General features: G+C 51.1%; 5 protein-coding genes across 5 annotated transcripts; 2 read left to right on the top strand and 3 right to left on the bottom strand.

Moving 5' to 3' along the window:
• Positions 1-110: 110 nt before the first annotated feature.
• On the bottom strand, positions 111-1,067 carry N7532_011903 (CE1 family esterase; the record flags this gene model as incomplete). The annotated part of the gene is made up of 1 exon (XM_056624394.1): positions 111-1,067. One exon carries the CDS (start codon positions 1,065-1,067, stop codon positions 111-113), a length of 957 nt encoding a protein of 318 aa, XP_056469382.1.
• A 3,419-nt stretch (positions 1,068-4,486) lies between these two features.
• N7532_011902 (NYN domain-containing protein) lies at positions 4,487-6,043 on the bottom strand (the record flags this gene model as incomplete). Its single annotated transcript, XM_056624393.1, has 2 exons — positions 4,487-5,044; positions 5,105-6,043. The coding sequence occupies 2 exons, from the start codon at positions 6,041-6,043 to the stop codon at positions 4,487-4,489; spliced, it is 1,497 nt and encodes a 498-aa protein (XP_056469381.1).
• Positions 6,044-8,740: 2,697 nt separating this feature from the next.
• On the top strand, positions 8,741-9,614 carry mog1 (Ran GTPase-binding protein MOG1; the record flags this gene model as incomplete). The annotated part of the gene is made up of 2 exons (XM_056624392.1): positions 8,741-8,817; positions 8,990-9,614. The coding sequence occupies 2 exons, from the start codon at positions 8,741-8,743 to the stop codon at positions 9,612-9,614; spliced, it is 702 nt and encodes a 233-aa protein (XP_056469380.1).
• Positions 9,615-10,129: 515 nt separating this feature from the next.
• N7532_011900 (uncharacterized protein) lies at positions 10,130-12,031 on the bottom strand (the record flags this gene model as incomplete). Its single annotated transcript, XM_056624391.1, has 1 exon — positions 10,130-12,031. The coding sequence occupies one exon, from the start codon at positions 12,029-12,031 to the stop codon at positions 10,130-10,132; it is 1,902 nt and encodes a 633-aa protein (XP_056469379.1).
• A 4,792-nt stretch (positions 12,032-16,823) lies between these two features.
• Positions 16,824-22,753, top strand: N7532_011899 (1,3-beta-glucan synthase; the record flags this gene model as incomplete). Its single annotated transcript, XM_056624390.1, has 3 exons — positions 16,824-20,474; positions 20,531-22,338; positions 22,393-22,753. 3 exons carry the CDS (start codon positions 16,824-16,826, stop codon positions 22,751-22,753), a joined length of 5,820 nt encoding a protein of 1,939 aa, XP_056469378.1.
• Between the last annotated feature and the right edge of the window lie 8 nt (positions 22,754-22,761).

Here is a 22,761-nt window from a genome sequence, read left to right as displayed (position 1 = left end):
TGTCAACAGCTATCTTTACATGTAACTAATTTTTACTAGCCCGACAAACATGACTCGGCTCTTAGCCCATATTGAGAGAATTCGAACCACGCAAACAAGTCCGGGCGACGTCACAAATGATATCCAGCAAAGAAATCGAATATGTACTCGGTAGCATTGAACACATAATTTCCCAGCGGGCACTGGGAAGGGTGTTGCTTGAAGTCGCCATTGCCCAGTGTGCTCGGCCAGCAGTGACCAATCTCGCTCTCCCGATAATGCTGAACAATGGCACGCTTGCCGGCACAACCCCAGCTGGCATGTTTGACGAGTGGATCTTGGAAGACCGTCTCATTTCTTGCCCACTTGGAACCCGGACCACACCCATTCCGTGCAGCCCAACCTTCGAGGATGTCAATGACCGGAAGTTTGGGGTTGCTCTTAGTGTTGCCATCTATGGGCGCCGTGGTGTCCATGGTGCCATGGAATTCCAAGAAGGGATATCCCTCCTCTCGCTCCGCAGGCTGACAGGGACCGACACCAGGGATATCGTCGGTATTATAGTACGCACCGCTGACGGATGCGAAGGCAGCGAAACGGCTGCCAACCGTGGCATTGCAGGCAATGACAGCGGTAAATCCACCGCCATTGGACTTGCCAGCGGAATAGACTCGCTTCTTGTCGATACAGAGCAACTCCTCCATATGCGTCAGGAGGTCGTTGGTAAAATCAAGGTCATTGGGCCGCGAGGTATTGGCGTTAGGGTTGGAGAGCCAGTAGCCATTCTTACTATTGGGGTAGATGGCAATGCCCCCTTTGTTAAAAAAGGGTTTGGAAAACTGCGATAGGTTTTCCTCATAGCTCATATTCTGCGTCGCTCCATGGAAGGAAAAGTAGAGCGCAGTGGGCGTATTTTTGTCATATGTGGTCGGGATGTAGAGCCGATATTCACGATCCGTCCCCGGCAGATGCAGCGTGGTGCTCTCTCCGGGACTCGGAAACTTCGAGGGTATATCTTTTCCGCAGCCCGGAGACTGGGCCAGCCCAGCAGTGGCCAGTGCAAGGGGCAGCAGCAGGGGAAGCAGCATATTTGGGGGGAGCCACGAGTGATTGTCACACGGGGGAGGAATGCGCGATGCTCGATGTATACTGGACCTCTATTTACACGGAGTAAACTCCCAGGTAACAAGGTACACTTGTGTTTTAATATTGACTAATTTCCTTTGCAGACAAGCAATTGAAATTCTCCTCGTAAGTACAGATGATATCTGTGAGGAGACACTGCCTCGGTACTGCCTTCAATAGTACTGGGTAGAGACGCTACCACGCCTCCTTGCGCAACATCAGCCCCACACGGCATCCTGCGGATGGGCTTAGCAACATACTCGCAGTCTGCTCATAGGTGGTCAGCGGTCGTGTGCACGAATGGGGAAGGGATCGCGATTCCGTCCAGTGCTCTCAAATGGACGGCCGGGGATTCGTGCAGCTACACTCGTGCCAGGGCCGGAAGCACCACAACAGGCAAGTGCCAGTGCCAAGTCGACTAAGGTACATCGCGCATGTCCTCCTGTAGTCTGTCCTCAGTACATACGCCCCCAGACCATCCTTGCGTGCGGGAACGCGACTGCACCGCTGCATGCCACGCCTCCCAGGACCGGTGGCCAAGATGGCTATGGGGGGCTATGGGTCCCTTCTCGACAATTTGATATGCCAGAGAGCTAGATGGGTCGGGCGGGGATAAATGGTCGTGCGGCACCTTGCTATGTGTCGGGAGATCAAATGGTTTCGCGATGCCACCACGCTTGCAGCCATGCTGCTGAATCTCCAGCCCCACATTGTGGTCGCGGTGGGTGTGGTCCTTCCACCGATCGCCTCGGTTGACGTCCCCCTGCGATTTTTCACTCAATACAAGTTGGGAATCTCTCTGAGAGAAGATGACTGGGTCTTTCTAGTCTCTGTCGTCCTGGTGCCGGGCCTCGGGATAACCAACATTGCTGGTAGGCATATATTTCTACTTCGATTGCGGAGATTTGCCAAATCTTGGAACGGTACTCAGAGGGCTAAGGCTGATTCTCAAAAAAGGTGCCGCGTCTGGGGCCCTGGGTGCTCATTCTAAACCCGCAGTCCCCAATAATCCACACCACAACACCATCTCCAGGGGCCAAAGGATAATATTGCCGAACAGGTGCGAAAGTCGGTTCAAGAACTAAAAAAAAAGCCCCTGGAGACTGACGACTTTCTAGATTGTGCTCGGATATAGCATTGTCGAGAAAATCACATTTGGCGTCATCAAGATCAGTGTGCTGCTGGCCTATCGACGAATTTTTGGAGACAAGCTCTTTGATCTCTTGTCGTTGATCTTGATCTTCATTTGCACACTACTTGCGCTTGCATTTGTAGTCACCTCAGCTTTTCAATACCATGTCCGAAACTGGAGTCTGCGGTACTTAGGATGATCGCATCGGCGTCAGTGCATCCAAGCCGAGATATTGTGGTCCAGATATGCCGTGGCAGATGTAACAACAGATCTCAATTTGCTATTATTTCTGGTTCCACTGGTATGGAACTTACAGCTTACGCTGTCGAAGAAAATCAGCGTACTGCTGGTGTTTTTGCTTGGATCCCTCTCAACAGCCGTGGGAATTGTGAGGATGGTAGTGATCTTGTATTTTACATACGGTGTGTCATGATGCAACAAGTATCTACATTTGTATGCGAGGAATGCTGAACAGATAGGGCCTTCAAATATAATCGAGACTTGCTGGATACCATTTCGACTGCTCTCATATGGAGTCTTGTAGAAGCTTCAGTTGCGGTCATCGCGTCCTGCTTGCCTTCAATCCGTCCACTTATTAATCGATCCTCGGACAGCTTGGGGAGGAGCACGCCGCCTTCAAATAGTCAGCCAGGCTCAAATCCAAAGAGTGAAAATAGAACGAGTACGCTTCTCACTGTGTAGATTCAACAAGACTAGTAATCCCCAGCAATGAACGGTACCTTGAAACTAGGGGATGGAAATGTTTACTTACAGTTTCACCCGAATTCACTTGACCGTTTTGTTTTAATTTATTCGGCTGTTTTTTCTTTAACCTTTTCGACACCATTCAGGTCTATTCGAGGTTCGTTGCATAACCAGGAAGTACTTCGGAGAGACATACTGGATGTACATACTAAAAGTACGATGCGATAACTAGTGCTTCCTTCATATGGCCGTAATTGGCCATCACGTAATATCTAATGGCAGTTTGGCCGAGTGGTCTAAGGCGATTGACTAGAAATCAATTCTCTTCGGAGGCGGCGGTTCGAATCCGCCAGCTGTCGGTTTACTTTTTGCTCTTTCAATTTATTGTCATAAAAGCTCACTCGTTTATTTTCAAAAGCCTGCTAACAAATTCGCCACTATCCAAAGGCAGTTTTGCCGAGTCGTCTGAGGCGATTGACTGTCCGTACCCACATGATCTCTTATGATGCATTGAACCCATCACTAACAAATTGACAGAGAAATCAATTCTCTTCGGAGGCGGCGCTTCGAATCCGCCAGCTGTCGAGTATTATTACCTTTTTGCATCCCTACCTTGCGTGGTGTGTTCTATTTTTCTTCAAAAATTAGGGTGTTGATCATGAGTCCGATAGGGATGACGGGAATTGTTACGGACACTACAGGATTTACTAGTTAGTAAATCCTGTAGTGTCCGTAACAATTCCCAGGGATGACCAGATTCTTATATAATCAAGCAAGACTCCAGAACAAGCGTTAGAGGATACCAGTAGCAAATTACTTTGCAAGGCTTCAATTGCTAGGATACTACGTCGCTGCTGGAGGTATAATGACTGGAAGATTTGATAAATGTGAGATTTAACATGACGGTGGCAGTCCCAGCGACGTTGACTTCTAAATGATATCTCCTCAGATTGCTGATCAGTCCTTCCTTGAATTGCCTAGGGGGTGCGTTAATGGGAAATCTGGAACTGAAGCCTTCACTTGCTTCCCAATGGATACCAAAGCGTTAGCCAGACCGCGATGAGAGCCTATGGCAAACTTAAGAAATAAATAGCCATGTTAGCTGGCCGTACCCTAAAATAGTCTTCTACGACCGAGTAAACTCCCTGCAAGAGCTTTTAAAAGGTGAGACTTAGTAGGCAGCAGGGTGTTCTTGTTAAAGAAGAAGGGAAGAGATATGTTACTACGCCAATCGATTGGAGTAATAATAATCGCCGGAGAGGAAAAGTTAACAATAAAAATGATATTTGCTCAATAAAATATATGGCATGATGCTAAAATATGTGAGCAAGAACTGAGTTGGAAGAAAACAACACGTAGCCCGGGGTATATTGAAACGCCGCGCACAAGAAGGGGGGGAAAATGACACAACACCACATTATGCGAAAACATCCAGCTCATAAAAACATCACACTGCGCCAGCATATGCAGACAGAACCACTACAGCAAGTGGGCCTGATTACTGAAAGCCAGAATCAGAGATAGCCGCATATCCGTCAATGTAGATCAGCATTTATCGAAAATTTCATCACCAAGAAGTTCCTCCGCGAAAGGGTCCAGTTCAATCAACCGGACACGGTTCGATCGGAAACTCAATTTCCGATATCTGTGGTTGATGGCCACAGAAAAGCTGACCAGCTCAACTTTCCAGCCGCGTTCCAGTGCACGATTGACACCGGATATGAAGCCTCCAGAGTATTCGCCTTTCTCTCCATCTCCCGTAGCCAACACGATAGTACCTGGATGGTTATCCACCACACTTTCAACCATTTTTAGTAGCAGAATTTCGTCAACCCCTTGCTCAACAGGTCCTTTGTAGTTATTATGCCGACGGTTGATGGGCTTCTTGCGCACACGATCTAGAATGTTGACTTCATAGCCGAGAGTTTTGGCCTCGTCAACCGAAGGCAATGTATCTGAACCTGCCAAAACCCTCTTCGCGACGAGACGTCCTCGTTCCAAGATCCGCGAAAGGTTGGCGAACGACAGGTTGACTCGGTTGATTTTTGTACGAGGAGAAATACTCCGCTGTGCCTTGATTGTATCCTTCAGACCGACCCAGATCTTATGAAATACATGTCAGTAACCAAGCGGAGAGACGCTGGATGTCGACATTGAACTTACATTTGAGAAGTCGACGAAGACGTGAATACAAACTTCCCAAGGCTTCTCGAGCGAGGCATACGGCAAACGGCAGGAAATCTCAGGAAAATGCACAATGAGCTTGCGTTCAAGTGCAAGATTTCGTTCTCTTTTGTTTCTGTAGACTGGTCGAATGACTAGACCCGTCGCGGTCATTACCACTTTCGTATCAATTCCGTTGGTAGCACGCGCTGGCTCCCTTTCATCAATGGATGAGGGAGGCGTCTCATAACCATGATCGTCCGAAGCGTCGATCATGCCCAGCTGAGCTGGTACAAACGCGAGGTGGCGAGGCCTCCGGGGAATCGGACGGGATACAGGACGATCAAAGACGGCGGTATCTGAACCCAAGTCCGCCTCGGTATCACTAGTACCTTCAGCAAGAGTGGGTTCTCTGTACGCATTTGACATTGAAAGGTCGTGACCCCGGGATTCAATGGGACGAAGTCTCGTAAAGATGAGAGTTTGGCCAGAGACGTCGGAAGGTTCCTTGAAATGGATTGACTCGGCGTGAGCAGCGGTGCCAATCGCGCTATGTTGCGCAGGGCGCTTGATGATTGTGATTGGGGAGGAAGGTCGAACGGAGAATCGACGGTCACTCGATGATACCGGCAGGTTAGCCGTAGAGTCCGGTGCTGCGGGTCGAAAAGGGGACGCGCGTTGGAGAAGAGTAGCCCACAACGATCTGAAGTCTCCAAGACCGCGGGGGCTTCGTGGGCGCGGGTTTAAAGGCTGATCGCCATAATGAGCGCGGAGTTCGTGTTGGGGCATGGAGGGCGAGAAAGGCGGATCCGAGTCATGGGGGTTATTCTCGTAACCTGAATTCTGGAGGTCATCCGAAAGTTCCAGCTGGCATCTTGAGCCGGCCGCTGGGGCTTTTACCCCGTATGAGGCCAGCTCCCCGGGATCCACGGGGGCCATCGGCGAGAGCTGGCCGGAAGTGAGCGATGAGAGTTGTGTCAGCAGACCGAAGGAAGGAATTGCAGAGTATGGGTTGAGATAAGGCGCATTTCGCGAAGGAGCGGATGAATAATTAGAAGCGAACGAGTGGATGAATGAGAAGAAGGAAGGTGAGTCAGGAAGACAAGAGGCATCGAAGGTCCGGGGAGGAGCTTCGGGTGGGGCGGTGGGGCGGTGAAGATCCAGAAGCTGGCTGCCCCGATCGGTCGCGGCGATCGTACCTGGCGGGACTTCGCTTCGTCATGATCAGGTGCCAAGTCACCATCACCAACAGTGACGTTTTTCTGAGCTACCCACAAGCAGTCGACCAGCCTTACCGGTGTCAAAGACGTGAAACATTAAGACTACTATGCAAGGTCTGTGAAGTTGAACCCCCTCTGCCATGTATATCTCGTGAATACCATTTTCCATGCTACAGTGTAGTTACTACCTAGGCAGGTATAATGCTGGAGAGTACTTTAACTACGCCTTTACTGGGATTTTATTAATCCGCATCCCTCCCTGGCATCCTAGACATCCCATAATACTTGAAACCGAGCGTCCTGGTTGTATGTCGAACTTCTACTCTGTGAATAAACACCAGAGCCCCGAGGCCCATTTACTTGCGTTCATGGGTTGTGAGACATCAGTGAAAACAGACCCGCGGGCAGAGAACTGGTCACATGGGACGCGCCTGGAGAAATAACAGAGTAGATGGTCAGATGAGTGGCGGTGATTCGCAGGTGGGATGCAACATTCAAATAGCAAGACCATGGTGGAGGTATGGCCATAATCGTTCTTCACGTTCGAAAATTAAAAATTAAAAAATCATGAAGATTAGAAAGAGAGGCAAAAATAATAGGAGATAATAAGAAACCACGGATAGTTTCTTAAAAAAGAAGAGCCGACAGCTGGCGGATTCGAACCGCCGCCTCCGAAGAGAATTGATTTCTAGTCAATCGCCTTAGACCACTCGGCCAAACTGCCATTGCATATTAATAGTCTCAAAATTTTGCCTACATGAGGCAAGAATTGCGGTCCTCGAGTTTACTAATGAGATTCAGTGAGCCGCGCACACGGGCAAGCCCCCCACCCCAAAACACATAGTAAATGCAATAAATTACCACTTCATATCTCAACAACCATAACCTAATTTTACTTAAATATTGGGGTATAGGCTTTTTTTAGCATCGGAAATAACAAATCCTAGTCATGAATAATTTCGATGATTGCATTGCAACATCACTATAGGATACACTATAATTTATGTATCTTGTGCATAAATATATATAATCTCTCTGTTGAGGTTCCAAGATAAGACACCGAATTGATGCATCATTCTCAACCTCTGTCGGCATGCCTGTCCAGGGAAACCGGAGGCACTGAGCTTGATATACGCCTCAAGCTCTCTTGTCACCATTATATTCTACATTCGGGAGATCTTCATGGAAGAACCCCGATCGAGGCCGATTATGAGGGATTTACTACTTTGAGGGCTTGCCGCCCGTTCAGGGATAAATACCCCCAGAATCGCACGTAGACAACATAATACAGTCAAGTTCAAGTTCTGTCAATTCCATTAAGGTCGATTTGTCTAGCAGACCCCTATTCAATATTCAGTGCTTCGTCGTACTCTTATCTCAACACTCTCATCCCAATATTTATTTAACCACAATTACGCTAGTGGACTAGTGACGCTATCTGGACCATGATATCCTAAATCGACATTTTTGTTGATATATGATGTGGTAATTATTTATCGCATTTACTATGTGTTTTGGGGTGGGCGGCTCGCCCATGTGCGCGGCTCGCTCGTGAGTTGGTTAACTAGTTACTGTGTAGGGTGTGATGTAGTACATAGCAGGGGGCCGGGAGTTTATTAAAACCATCGGGTTATCATATTCAGATGTGAAATGGTAACACTAAGGTTTCATTTTCCGAGCACTACTTTTTAGCAAAAAGTTTCTTGTATTATTATTATCAGTGAGTTGAAAGTTTTGGGAAGTTACATTTAGATTACGTAGTTTGGCTGACCGCTTTTCCCTCACCTTTCCTATTTAGAACATGTTGCATAATTCGAACGAAGGGAAAGATAGATAGGCCTTGCTGCTAAAGCCCACCGACTGTATGGGTGTGGCTAGCTACGCACGTGGATATTTCAGTAGTTATCGATGGTAAAAAAAATTTTCGACAGCTGGCGGATTCGAACCGCCGCCTCCGAAGAGAATTGATTTCTAGTCAATCGCCTTAGACCACTCGGCCAAACTGCCTGTATCTTGAAATTTTATCTAGGCTTAGTTACATGTTCGAATACCAACTTATTACCACCGCCAGGCATCATTGGCAGAACGGAAGACTGCAATCCGCTGCAGCTGCCTCGCCCAGCCTTACAACATAAAGTCGCCAGCAGAGACCCGTCCTCAGTTTGCATCAACTGGAGTGATACAGCTTCTCTGTCTATCAATCTTTTTTTTAAGAGTCAAAGTCCTGTGAAGCCAAGAATCAGCCTCGAGGAAAGGACGAGAACATATTCTGCCGTCCAGCTTTGCATCACAATCCCATATCTGCATTCCCCCTCTCTCAGCTCCTCAAGAGCCGATCTTGAGGGCCCTGCAACTAGGCGAATTCCCTAGACCCGATGATATTTGCGTTCCTCCGCGACAGTCAATACAAACAATCATGGCCCAAACCACTGCGCAAGATTTCTTCGGCGGGGCAATCCGCGGGGTTGTACCACAGCGCTGGATTGACGCTAGGTTAGTACACGTCTCTTCCATGTTGAATATGCCTTAATCACCTTCGCACACCTATTAGATACCCTATAACGGGTGTCTGGTCGCATGTATGCCCTCTGTTTTTGGAAAATAAACCCTCTCCAATGCCTCCCGGCAAATCAGTCAATAATGTTCAATTCTGACGAGCAAATAGCAACCTCCGCGAAATCCCAGACCACCAGGAACTCTTCCTTTCACCAGAGACCCTCTCGAATCTGATCATAGAAATCAACCAGCGTGTCTCGCAAGAGGATGCCCTCAGCGCATTCACCACTTTGAGCCAACAAAATCCCTCCCTTGCAGCAGCGAATGGCGCCGATTCCTCAGAGGCAATTGACCAGGCTGCGGCACTTTACCACATGCAAGACCTCTGCGATGAAGGCGATTCCATGCAGATAATCACCCCGCCGCAGCAAATGAGTCTTGCCAGGTTAACTGCCAGTGCCCCAGCCGGGACACTCGTCAGTGCATACAAGGGTGTTGTTCAATTCAAGACAGCACCCAAGCAGCGAGGCGGGCAGGCTCCTGCCACCAATGCTACGGCAGCAGCATCTCCTGGTGGCGCTGGGGCCCCGATGTCGCAGCTCACGTGCCATTATTTGCTTGTGAGACTGGAGGCCCAGGAAAGCGACCTTCTTGTGTTCTTCAATGTGCCCCACGAGGAGTTTGAGAAGAACGGGGATGCACAGGGTCTTGAAAGAGAGAAGGCTATTGCGGAAGAGACTGTTGCGGCGTTTGTGGATGGATTAGAGATTCAGGACTGGGGGCTTTTTCTTTGAGTGATGTTTTCTGCTCGGAATTTGAATCACACAGCACACGTAACTGAGGCAAATCAGGAAAGTCGGGACAATTATGGCGTGGGAACGTAGGATATTGCTGCGAATATGATTGAGTAGTTAATAAAATAGATAGTAAAGACATTAAAGACATTAGGTAGCCCAAAAATAAAATCAAACACTCTCAAACCAGCAACCTCATATTGGAAGGATGCAAGTATGAGCCCTGATATTATCCTCTGTCGACATGAGTTTCCTGGAAAGAAACCAGTCAGGTAAGCTTTGGACTCTCGGGGACGCGCTTTTGCTCCTCGGAGTCCCGAGAATCAAAGCCACGGGACTTGACTTTATTTAGTCATATACAAGGACTTGATAGAAATACGATGTAGTCAGTCAATTTCAGAACACCGTCATATGTGCTCTATTGCTCAATCTCAAACTGGTATGTCGCTATGTATATGTATGTGCAAATCCACTCCTACAAATGGCAATATATCAAGCTCAAAACCCTGGAAGGGTTACAGAGTGAATCCACCGAGTTCCTTCGACACATTCTCCATCGCCTTCCGCTGCGCGGCCGGCGTAGTACCCTTTTTAGGCGATACGTTACGAGGCTTCGGCTTAATCTGTTCCAACCCACCACCGCACGCACGATCACCACAGCGGCTCCGAGTAGGATCGATACTCTTTGAATGGCGACCATATGTTTGGCCACATCCAACACAGGCCCACACATACTTGTAATCGATCTTGTAGGAGTGCTTGGTTGTGACATTGATCTTTCCACCGTAAATAGGATGGTCTCGCAGAGCCTCCGTGCATTGTAGTCCCCATTGCTTGAAGCTTGCACCGTGCGGTTGGTCGTGGACATTAGACACCATGTAGTTGGCCAGGTGGCAATACTCATGGGCAAGGGTGTTGATCAGTCGGTACTCGTCGTCAATAATGCGCTCGGCCAGTTCGATAGAAGCGTGGTGCTTGATGTTGATGGTCCGGCCATTAGCATCGCGGATTCGCTCCCCCTTCCAAGAAGCCCGACCTGCGGTTTTCTGGAGTGTCTTGGACCAGGTAATCTTGACACCTCCTGTGGATTCGGCAATCTGGCCGACCTTGCCTCCAGATACCGCATTGTCAAGAACAGTCAAAAAGGTCTGTGCGAAGTCCGCCTTCTTATTATCGAAAGACAGTCGACGGGCTTTGGCAGCCTTGTTCTTCTCCGCCTCTGCCTTTTTGAGGGCTGTCTTGCTTGGTGTCTTGGGAGGCTTGGTTGTTGCGGCGGGTGTCGATTCTTGCTCGGTGCTAGGGGTAGAGCCACGGCTAGTTTTTTCTGTATCCGAATCATCAAAGTCCCGGAGTAAGTCGATGATTGGTAGCCCAGTTGCCGGGTTCTTGTGGGGGGAGTGCCGGTCGATCCAGTTGTTGGTCTTTTCTTGGTCCCAGAAAGCATCGACGTCTTCCTTGTATGGAGTAGGCGGAATTCGATTCTTTTGTCTTCCCGGTGATAGTTGACGGCCTCGAGATGGGGTAGATGGAGGTGTCTGGAAAACGCTGTCGATTGTATTCATGGCTGATGGTGGTGAGTTCGGTTCAATAACGAAGCTATGGTCTCTGGTAAGCGGGCAAGTTCCCTGGCAGGGATGTGTGCGAAGAATAACATACTCTGTCGTCTTCTTTACTAGTTCGGGAGCAGAGCCATTGTCACCATCTTCTAGAATCAGTGTTCTGAGCTTTTTAGAGAGCTCAAAGTCGTCCTGAAACAGATTCTTGGTGGTTTTCATCGATTTCGCCGGTGATTGCACGTGAGATTGCTTCAGCGCCAAGATGGGGCTGGTTTTTGGTGATGAACTCTTGCGAAACGGCAAATCCGTGTCGGCATTTGGCTTCCTTCCCCTGATCAGTCTCCTGCGGGCGGATTTCGGTGGAGGTGGTGTTGGCGCTTTATCATTTTCTGGCTCAGAGTCGGATGTCTCATGGTAACTAATTTCTTCATTGTCGCTAACGACAAACTCGTCAAGTGAGTCAAAGCCATTCTCATCACTGCTGTCTTGGTTTGTGCTCTGAGACCCTGTGCGGCTCCTAGCTCTCTGCACCTCTCGGCGTCTGGCTGGTGTGCGTGCGTTGTTTTGTCTTAACGGTGGTCTGTGACCGGGGCTCCTTTCAGGCGTGTATGGCTCGGTCGCATCCCCCGTAATATCATTTTCCTTGTCATAATCATCTTGTTCTATTTTGGAGCTCGGTCGTTGGCGTGGTCTTTGCTGGGTTGGAAGAAGGAGGGAGTTGACTTGTGACGTTTTGAGGCTTCGCTTTTGCTTCTGCTTGGTTGGGGAGCTAGAAAGCGTGTCTCGACGCTGCTGGATACCCTCTTCGCTTTTGTTCTCTCCCTCGTCTGGAAAAATGTCGAAGGATAGGCCAGACCCCATTTTGGACCTTTGTGAAGAGCTTCTGGGACTGGTGGTGCTATCTTTCCGAGACAGCGCTTTCATCCTCCTGTCTTGTGTCTGGCTTTCATCGGCTGATTGTTCGATTCGATCCGTTTGGCTTTTTTGCCGTCGCGGGGAACTGCAAGCCGTCAATGGGCCTGTGTTGAGGCGCGCCATTTTGCTTCTTGTCGGGTTTGGTGTGATGTTGTAACGAATAGGTCGCCTGGACACTCTAAGGCGAAAAGCGCACTTTCGATGAGGCGTAGACTTGGCGAGTGCCTTGCAGGCTGCAAATCGTGTGTGTAACAGAAGCTCTGCTTGGTGGTGACGGTGTTCTGGCTGTAGTAGACCGGTGCAGCCGTTCTGAGCTTGAGGTTGGTGCGGTAAACTCAGGATGTCCCCGCGGCCGTTGACCAGGCAACCGCAACCCTAATTGTGGAATCCCAGACTCCCATGAAGGTAGCCGCTACAGCAAGCACAATTCTCGTCCTTGGCAGAAAATCGGTCGGTTATTTAATGGGCCAATCAATCACATTTTTGTACGAAACCAACATGACTTTAGAGTAGTCGGTCATGATGTAATATCGTCAACATACATTGTACGCGCACATTGTACGTTTGCTATATATCTTGCATGCGTCCTGGGATACTAAGCGATATAGACTACAGCAGCATCTACATACACTAGTCAAGCCAACATAGCAAACGGAATCATCAATCCAACAGCACCGAGAAGAACATCGTATAATTCAAAATAGCCCAAAAGTGAGTTTCAAAAACCCCCGCCTAATCCTACACTAGGAAAAGAAGAAGCAGGTGCCCTGGCCCAAAGGAGCTCTTGAATGTTAAAACTTAGGCGCATACACACTGAAACGAACGACACCAAACACTGATGGAACACCGGGGACTGCCGTTTCCGTGGTTCTGGTCAATGAGATCAGTTTACGTGTACGGCGACTGTATGATATATCCTGACCACTGGAAATATCCTTAATCCTTAAATGGTACGTTAGTGTAGTTGTTTATTGCGAGACGACGATTCAATTAGGTGCACTGCGATAATAACAAAACAGACAGCAAAAGAAACTTCAAAAATATCCAAGACACTGTGAGAGACTGCTCTCACATGGGAGACATCTGAAACGAGCCCGACCATCCGACGCGAGGATGATGCAGGCGCCTTGTACCCAGCACCAGCCAACCAACGCAGCGTGGCCTCAGATTCGACCGCCGGGCCCCGATGGCCATGCGTGGTGCACGGAATGGAACAAGTGTCCGGACAATGCCAAAGCTTCGCGAGGAAGAGCCCCTGGTTCCTGGATCGACGTGTCCCGGCCACTGCCGACTGCTACAGTATGTATGTACAACGACCGGCCGCTCCATTCCGCCGCCAGAGCTCCACGCCGATCAGCAGTCCCCTTGCCTGCCAAGATGCGACCACATATCGGAACATTGCCATTGAGTCGGGTCGATGATGCTGGACTGGGGCCATTCGAGTGGCAGTGGAGGTACGTCCTGGAAGTCTAGTGCCCAGCGGGTGGCCAGCCTGCTCCGTACCAGTCTATCGCACCGGGGGAGGACCGTCGGGAGTGGAAATTAACCTTGGAGGGCTTCCTGTACCCTCAGGTAGTCATCAGCCATGTTATCGGTGGCTGATGTGAAATGAGATGCACCTGCATATTTGTAAGGAGCAGGGTGGCACCCGAGCGGATCAGGGAGATACGTAGAATTTGATGTACTGTAGTCAAATGGAATTGTAAGAGGTAGGCCGACCTGCTCGCCACACCTTCTCCTTGTACTATAATAGAATCTAGCAGAACGTGAACTACCAGATGTACTCTGTTGACAACAAGCACTGTATGGCGATTGGCCCTCGATCACGTTATAAGGATGGTGGAGGGGAGGTCCATCCAGACACACAGCCCCCTGATGACTAAATTTCTGCCCCTGGACGATTATCACAGTTGAAGGTGGCAATTTCGAACTGGGCGGACACAATTTGTGCGATCCAATGGCCAGCCTTCGCGCGTGTGACGATAGAATTGGGAGTGACACCGGCGGCATCCGGCCACGATGGCCAATTCCATCCAACCCACCCAGAAACGAGCCACCTGGGCACAAAGAGTTGGCAGGATTAGCCCTTTCTAGATTGAATGCCCCAGCCACACTTAAGCCCAAACTGGAGACGGGGGGATCTGGGTGCTGTGTACGGAGTAGTAAACGGGTATTGAAAGGAAGCGGGTCAATACACTGAACTTACAATGCTAGGTCGAGTCCACTGCTCGATCGCTGGCTAGTAGACCCTTCGAACACCGACAGAAGACAGGTTATTTTTGGGGTGATCAGCTCCCTCCCCAGTTCGTGAGGAATCATGGGGAGAAGGGAGGCACCTACTACCCAGGGAGGCAGAGACGGTCGCGAGGCCAGACTCATGGGCGAGAACAGCGCGAGATGAAACCTGAAGATCGGTCCCGTCTCCATGCAGTGGATGTATCGGTTCCTGCGGCAATCCTGCAGGTCACGATGCGTGTATATTGGGCATTGCCGGTGGTCTCATGAACGACTTGTGAATTATGATGTCTTGTAGTTCTATATTTGGGAGGATGTGCGGACTGAAGGCAGACAGGCACACATTTCCTCCAGAGGGGCAACATATATCCGGCTGAAGCGTAGCTAGACAGAATTGACTGCAGTCTGCGCAGGCCGTTGCGTATGCACAGCGTCGCACGACCCTCGGTCCAGGGAGGAGACCGGTCGAGGCTCCAAATCAGAAAATAAAAGCAATCGGGCGATCCACTTGGTGGTGGAACTGGATGCAAAGACCGGGTCTAACGGTGGGGATCACTGGGACGCCCAGTACCGAATTACCAGTAGCCCCGTTACGAGTACCGGCTGGATACCATGAGAAGCAGTGGCCAGGTGTATGGTGACTGACAGGTCATTTGGTTGGCTGCGATCTGACCCGAGCGATAAGAAACCAGGAGTATTCTACCCGTATCTTCTCGTGCCTCGAGCGACGGTGGGAGTTTCTTGCTACCATGGCCATTGGAGATACATTCCCGAATATCGTGCCAGTGTATCTCCCCCGTCCAGATGGCCAGCGATGGACGGTACTTTATGGATCGAAATCTATTTTAATCCAAAGTGAAATCGGGGCGAGCTAGCGATTGAGTTCGAGAAGCACCAGAACAGAACAAGTTTTGGGGCGGCGACCTCCACTCAGACGAGGGCAAGTGGGGGAGCACCAGCACAGCACCGCACCGAATCGCGAGATGTCAGCGAGGATCGTAAGGCGACAGGCAGTTTGAGACATCCACGGAAGTGGCAAATTGAGTTGCTAGCGTGGAAAATCTGGACACATCCAGTCCCTGCCGCAGTGGACGAGCAACGACCAGGCCGTAAAAAGCAACGGGACTCGACGATCTTCATGATCTGAACTCCAGCCCAACGCAAATCAGCACATTGAAACGGGGGTGGGTGGTTCTGGTCGCTTGGGAGTGATAGGAATCCATGGAATCCATGGAACCCGGTGGAGGTACTTCTTCAGAGTTGAACCGGCACTACAGTACAGTGCTGTGGAAGAGCCATCAGCCATTCGCCATTTGATGGGGTCGCTGGGTTGCTCTGTAGATACCAGCGTGCTTGGTCCATAGAAACGAGGAATGAAAAACAAGACGGCATCCCTGCATGCCGGTCGCAACAACAAGGCACAGGCACCGCCCGGCAGTGCCGCTGTGTGCTGGTATCTGCGATGGAAATATCCGGCCAGCTCATTCGCTACCTCTCGGTGACGGTGGGGCAGGTCTCAGGGGCCGTCGCAATTCCCTTGGATTCCGCTGCCGCAGAGAGCGCAGTCATTGGCCGAGGGTGCGGTGGAGAGATCGTGTCTGGTCCATTGTGTGAGAGTGCATGTGTGGAGGAGAGTCGAAGTGGGCAACGTGTATTGGCAAAGTGTACCTGTGGTAAATACTGATACCCGCAGACAGTTAGCTCCTGCATGGTGTAAGCAGAGCGTGAATGGGTATTTGTATTTGTATTTGTATTTGTATAGGTATTGGTATTGGTATCTATACTGCTCGTATCACATAACCCTAGCACGCATAACGGCGAGGCTGGTGCCCCTGAGCGTGAAAACAGGGCGGTGTCACCGCTACCCGCCGCTCGCGTGTGGAGCCCACACAAACCACTGGTACCTGGTACCTGCAGCCCAGCGTACGTGTACCCTCCGCCGTACGGTGACCGTAAATTAGCTGCAACAATCCCCGATTCCCAAAATAACACCGATATTTTCTCCTTCCCATCCAACCCCCCTGCCCTTTCCCTTCCCTTCGCTCTTGCTTCTTTCTTCCCCTCTCTTCGTGACTTTCGTTCTTTGCTGGAAGGAAAGTCTGGAGGGAAGTCGTTGTTTCGCTCGCTCTTTCCGCTTCGACTGGGGCTGTTTTTCTCTTGCTGGACTTGTCACCGTCCCGTTCGCTCGTTTGAATCCGACCGAGTTTGAGACTCACGGAATCGGGACTTTCGCGACAAGCCAACGCCCGTTACGGACCGCGACGCCTCTTCTCTCACTCACTCTCCTCCATCGATGCTCCAATAACCATCTCGCATCGGAACCCACCATATCAACAGTAATTCAGTGTATGGGTCGCCTTTGAGGTAAGCCCCACGATCGACCCCCTCAGCACTGAGCGCAACCGTCCACGACCCGGTTTATCGCCAACCCGAAACATCCATCGCTGACGCGAATTTCGCACCAGAACTACATCCCGAAGTTTTCGATTGCGACTCACCCGTCATGTCTGGCTACGCAGGAGGCCACTATGACGATGGCTACGGCCAGCCAGGGGCCCACGGAGATTCCTATTACCAGGATGACCACGGCCAGGCATACTATGACCACCAGGATTATGGCGATGCTGGCTACTACGACCAAGGGTATGACAACAAAAAGACGCGTCTTGTGGCGCCACCGAGAAGATTCTCAATGAAACAGGCCATGGCTAACAGGGATCATCACAGTGGTTACTACGCAGGCGATACTCACGGTGGTCAACATGGATACGCCGACGCCGCCTACTACGAGGGTGGCCACCACGACGATTACTATGGAGACCAGTACTACGATCAGGGAGGATATGGCCGAGGCCGCCGTGGCCACGATTCGGAGGAAGACTCGGAGACCTTTAGTGATTTCACCATGAGGTCTGAGACTGCCCGTGCGGCCGATATGGATTATTACGGCCGAGGAGATGAGCGCTACAACAGCTACGGCTACGCGGACAGCCAGTACGGCGGTGGTCGTTACGGATATCGGCCGCCCTCCTCTCAAGTCTCCTACGGTGGAAACCGTTCATCTGGTGCATCGACCCCTGTTTATGGCATGGACTATGCAAACGCGTTGCCGGCTGGCCAGCGTTCGCGAGAGCCTTATCCGGCCTGGACTGCTGATGCTCAGATTCCCCTGTCCAAGGAGGAACTTGAGGAGATCTTCTTGGATCTGGTCGCCAAGTTTGGTTTCCAGCGGGATAGCATGCGGAACATGTACGACCATATGATGACGCTTCTCGATTCTCGCGCTTCCCGTATGACCCCCAACCAGGCACTGTTATCGCTGCACGCCGACTACATCGGTGGTCATAATGCAAACTACCGCCGCTGGTACTTCGCCGCCCACCTGGACCTTGACGACGCCGTTGGATTTGCCAATATGAAGCTCGGCAAGGCGGACCGAAAGACCCGTAAGGCCCGCAAGGCTGCGCGCAAGGCCGCTCAAAAGAATCCCGAGAATGAGGAAGAGACCCTCGAGGCTCTCGAAGGAGACAACAGTTTGGAGGCTGCCGAGTACCGGTGGAAGTCGCGCATGAACCGCATGTCGCAACATGACCGTGCCCGTCAAATTGCTCTCTACTTGCTTATTTGGGGTGAGGCCAACCAGGTCCGATTCCTGCCGGAGTGCATCTGCTTCATCTTCAAATGCGCCGATGATTACTACTCTTCTCCCGAGTGCCAGAACCGCGTCGAGCCCGTGGAAGAGTTCACATATCTTAACGACATCATCACGCCCCTTTACCAGTATTGCCGTGACCAAGGTTACGAGATCCTGGACGGCAAGTACGTCAAACGTGAGCGGGATCACAATCAGGTCATTGGTTATGATGACATGAACCAGCTGTTCTGGTATCCGGAGGGTATCGAGCGCATCCACTTTGAGGACAAGACTCGCCTGGTCGACATTCCGCCGGCCGAGCGTTGGCCCAAGCTCAAAGATGTCCTCTGGGACAAGGCCTTCTTCAAGACCTACAAGGAGGTCCGCTCTTGGTTCCACATGGTCACCAACTTCAACCGTATCTGGATCATCCACTTGTGTTCTTTCTGGTTTTTCACGGCTTACAACGCTCCGACTCTCTACACTCCTGGCTACACCCAGCAAGGTGATGAGAAGCCCCCGGCCTACAAGTATCTTGCCGCGGTCGGTTTCGGTGGTGCACTCGCAGCTTTCATTCAGATTTTCGCTACCATCTGTGAATGGTTGTATGTGCCCCGTCGCTGGGCCGGTGCCCAGCACCTCCGCAAGCGCTTTTTCTTCCTTCTGGCAGTCTTCATTGTCAACTTAGTTCCCGGTGTTATCATCTTCGGTTTCATCAAAAACTTCAAGCCGAACATCAGGGAACCAGTTGGTCTTGCCATTGGAATTGTTCACTTCGTCGTCGCTCTCCTGACTGCGATCTTCTTCGCCATCCAGCCGCTGGGTGCGCTTTTCGGCAACTACATGAAGAAGCATGGTCGGCAGTATGTGGCCAGTCAGACATTCACGGCCAGTTTCCCGCGTCTTCAAGGCAACGATATGTGGATGTCGTACGGTCTCTGGGTTTGCGTTTTTGGCGCTAAGCTGGCCGAGTCCTACTTCTTCCTGACTCTCTCGTTCAAGGATCCCATTCGAATCCTCTCCCCTATGACTATTCATCAGTGCACTGGTGTCGTCTGGGTTGAGAATAAGCTTTGCCACAAACAGCCCCAGATTCTTCTCGGTTTGATGTTCTTCATGGATTTGACGCTCTTCTTCCTGGACAGTTATCTGTGGTACATTATTTGCAACACCATCTTCTCCGTCGCACGCTCATTCTACCTCGGTGTCTCGATCTGGTCTCCGTGGCGCAACATCTTCTCCCGCCTGCCGAAGCGTATTTACTCCAAGGTCCTGGCTACTACTGACATGGAGATCAAGTACAAGCCCAAGGTTCTGATTTCGCAGGTCTGGAACGCCATCATCATTTCCATGTACCGCGAGCACCTTTTGGCCATCGACCACGTGCAGAAGCTGCTTTACCACCAGGTTCCCTCCGAGCAGGAGGGGAAGCGTACTCTCCGTGCCCCGACTTTCTTCGTGTCTCAGGAAGATCAGTCCTTCAAAACCGAATTTTTCCCCAGCGGCAGTGAGGCTGAACGTCGTATCTCCTTTTTCGCGCAGTCTCTGTCGACTCCTATGCCCGAGCCTCTGCCCGTTGACAACATGCCCACGTTCAGTGTTCTCATCCCGCACTACAGTGAGAAAATTCTCCTCTCTCTGCGCGAGATTATCCGTGAAGATGAACCGTACTCGCGTGTCACTCTTCTCGAGTATCTCAAGCAACTGCACCCCCACGAGTGGGATTGCTTCGTCAAGGACACAAAGATTCTGGCCGATGAGACTTCCCAAATGAACGGCGACTACGGTGAAAAGGGAGAGAAGGACGCGCAAAAGAGCAAGATCGACGATTTGCCCTTCTACTGCATTGGTTTCAAGTCTGCCGCTCCTGAGTACACTCTCCGAACCCGTATTTGGGCTTCGCTTCGCTCGCAGACCCTTTACCGCACTGTTTCTGGTTTCATGAATTACAGCCGTGCCATTAAGCTTCTGTACCGTGTCGAGAACCCCGAGGTCGTTCAAATGTTCGGAGGTAACTCTGAGAAGCTCGAGCGTGAGTTAGAGCGTATGGCTCGTCGCAAGTTCCGCATCTGTGTCTCAATGCAGCGTTACGCCAAGTTCAACAAGGATGAGCGTGAGAACACTGAATTTCTTCTTCGTGCCTACCCCGACCTCCAGATTGCCTACCTTGACGAAGAGCCGGCCGTCGCTGAGGGCGAGGAGCCCCGCCTCTACTCTGCTCTGATCGATGGTCACTGTGAACTGCTTGACAACGGCATGCGCAAGCCCAAGTTCCGCATCCAGCTCTCCGGCAACCCTATCCTTGGTGACGGAAAGTCTGACAACCAGAACCACGCTATCATCTTCTACCGCGGCGAATACATCCAGTTGATTGATGCCAACCAGGACAACTACTTGGAAGAATGCTTGAAGATCCGCAGTGTCCTCGCTGAGTTTGAGGAACTGACCACGGACAACGTCTCGCCCTACACCCCCGGTATCCCCCCCCTGACAGCCACCCCGTCGCCATTCTCGGTGCCCGTGAGTACATTTTCTCTGAGAGCATCGGTGTTCTTGGTGATGTTGCTGCCTCGAAGGAGCAAACGTTCGGTACTCTGTTCGCTCGTACTCTCGCCCAGATCGGCGGTAAGCTGCACTATGGTCACCCTGATTTCTTGAACGCAACCTTCATGTGTACTCGTGGTGGTGTGTCCAAGGCCCAGAAGGGTCTTCACCTGAACGAGGATATCTACGCTGGTATGAACGCTATCCTCCGTGGTGGTCGCATCAAGCACTGCGAGTATTTCCAGTGTGGTAAGGGTCGTGATCTCGGTTTCGGTTCCATTCTCAACTTCACTACGAAGATTGGTACTGGTATGGGTGAACAGATGCTGTCTCGCGAGTACTACTATCTCGGTACCCAGCTGCCTCTTGATCGCTTTCTGTCGTTCTACTATGCTCACCCTGGTTTCCACCTTAACAACATGTTCATTATGCTTTCTGTGCAGATGTTCATGCTTGTTCTGGTCAACCTGGGTGCTTTGAAACACGAGACCATTACTTGCCGCTACAACTCCGACCTGCCAATCACCGATCCTCTGGAGCCTACCTTCTGTGCCGACCTCGTCCCCATCATCAACTGGGTCAACCGTTGTGTGATCTCGATTTTCATTGTTTTCTTCATTTCCTTCGTGCCTCTGGGTGTTCAGGAATTGACTGAGCGCGGTGTTTGGCGCATGGCTACCCGTCTGGCTAAGCACTTCGGTTCCTTCTCCTTCATGTTCGAGGTGTTCGTCTGCCAAATCTATGCCCATGCCGTCCACCAGAACTTGTCGTTCGGTGGTGCCCGCTACATCGGTACTGGTCGTGGTTTCGCCACTGCTCGCATTCCTTTCGGTGTGCTGTACTCCCGTTTCGCTGGACCCTCGATCTACGCCGGTGCTCGCCTGCTCCTCATGCTGCTTTTCTCCACATCCACTGTGTGGACACCTGCGCTCATCTGGTTCTGGGTCTCTCTGCTTGCTCTGATTGTTTCGCCCTTCCTGTTCAACCCTCACCAGTTCGCCTGGAACGATTTCTTCATTGATTATCGTGACTACCTCCGTTGGCTGTCGCGGGGTAACTCCCGGTCCCACGCTTCCTCCTGGATCGGATTCTGCCGTCTGTCTCGTACCCGTATCACTGGTTACAAGCGCAAGCTGCTCGGAGTTCCATCGGAGAAGGGCTCTGGCGATGTCCCCCGGGCACGCATCACCAACATCTTCTTCAGTGAAATCGTCGCCCCGCTCGTTGTGCTGGCCGCTACATTCGTGCCGTACCTGTACATCAACTCGCGCACCATGTTCAGTGACAACCCCAAGTTCGCCCCCAACGCCATTGCGCGTATTGTCATTGTTGCCCTCGCCCCAGTCGGTATTAATGCTGGTGTTGCCGGTATGTTCTTCGGCATGGCTTGCTGTATGGGTCCTATCTTCAGCATGTGCTGTAAGAAATTTGGCGCCGTTCTCGCTGCCATTGCCCACGCCATCGCGGTCATCGTCCTGCTTGTCTTCTTCGAGGTTCTGTTCCTCCTGGAGGCGTTCAACTGGGCTCGTACTGTTTCCGGTTTGATTGCTATGATGGCAATCCAGCGGTTCGTGTACAAGTTGATTATCTCGCTTGCTCTCACCAGAGAATTCAAGCATGATCAGTCCAACATCGCATGGTGGACCGGTAAATGGTACAACATGGGTTGGCACTCGATGTCCCAGCCCGGCCGTGAGTTCCTCTGCAAGATTACCGAACTCGGCTACTTCGCCGCCGATTTCGTGCTGGGCCACATCATCTTGTTCTTCATGCTTCCCGTCCTTGCCATCCCTTACGTTGACAAGTTCCACTCCGTCATCTTGTTCTGGCTCCGTCCCAGGTACGTATTCACTTCTTCCTCAAGTCTTTATTTCATCCACTCACCCCCGTTTAGTCGCCAAATTCGCCCTCCTATCTACTCCCTCAAGCAATCCAAGCTCCGCAAGAGACGTGTGGTCCGGTTTGCCATTCTCTACTTCACGATGCTTGTTCTTTTCGTCGTTCTTCTTGCCGCCCCTCTCATCGTCAAGTCGATGGGCAAGGAGGTCACCATCAACAAGGCGCTCTGGAAACAAATCGGTGTCAGCGATCAGGTCAGCTCGAACACGATGTTCCTTCTGCAGCCTGTGGACAAGGGCCTCAACGATACCGTCGACTACTACACTGGCAGCAGTCTTCCCGTGGGCTTTAGCGCATCCTCGGCCGCCAATCCTTCAAAATCTGGCGACTGGACCGATTACAAGCTGCTGATCTGATGGCCTCG

The sequence above is a fragment of the Penicillium argentinense genome (assembly GCF_028826775.1).
Source record: "Penicillium argentinense strain IBT 30761 chromosome Unknown utg000011l_segment0_segment0, whole genome shotgun sequence".
NCBI lineage: Eukaryota > Fungi > Ascomycota > Eurotiomycetes > Eurotiales > Aspergillaceae > Penicillium > Penicillium argentinense.
The sequence above is the reverse complement of the archived record's forward strand: the minus strand, read 5'-3'. Positions and strand labels throughout refer to the sequence as shown.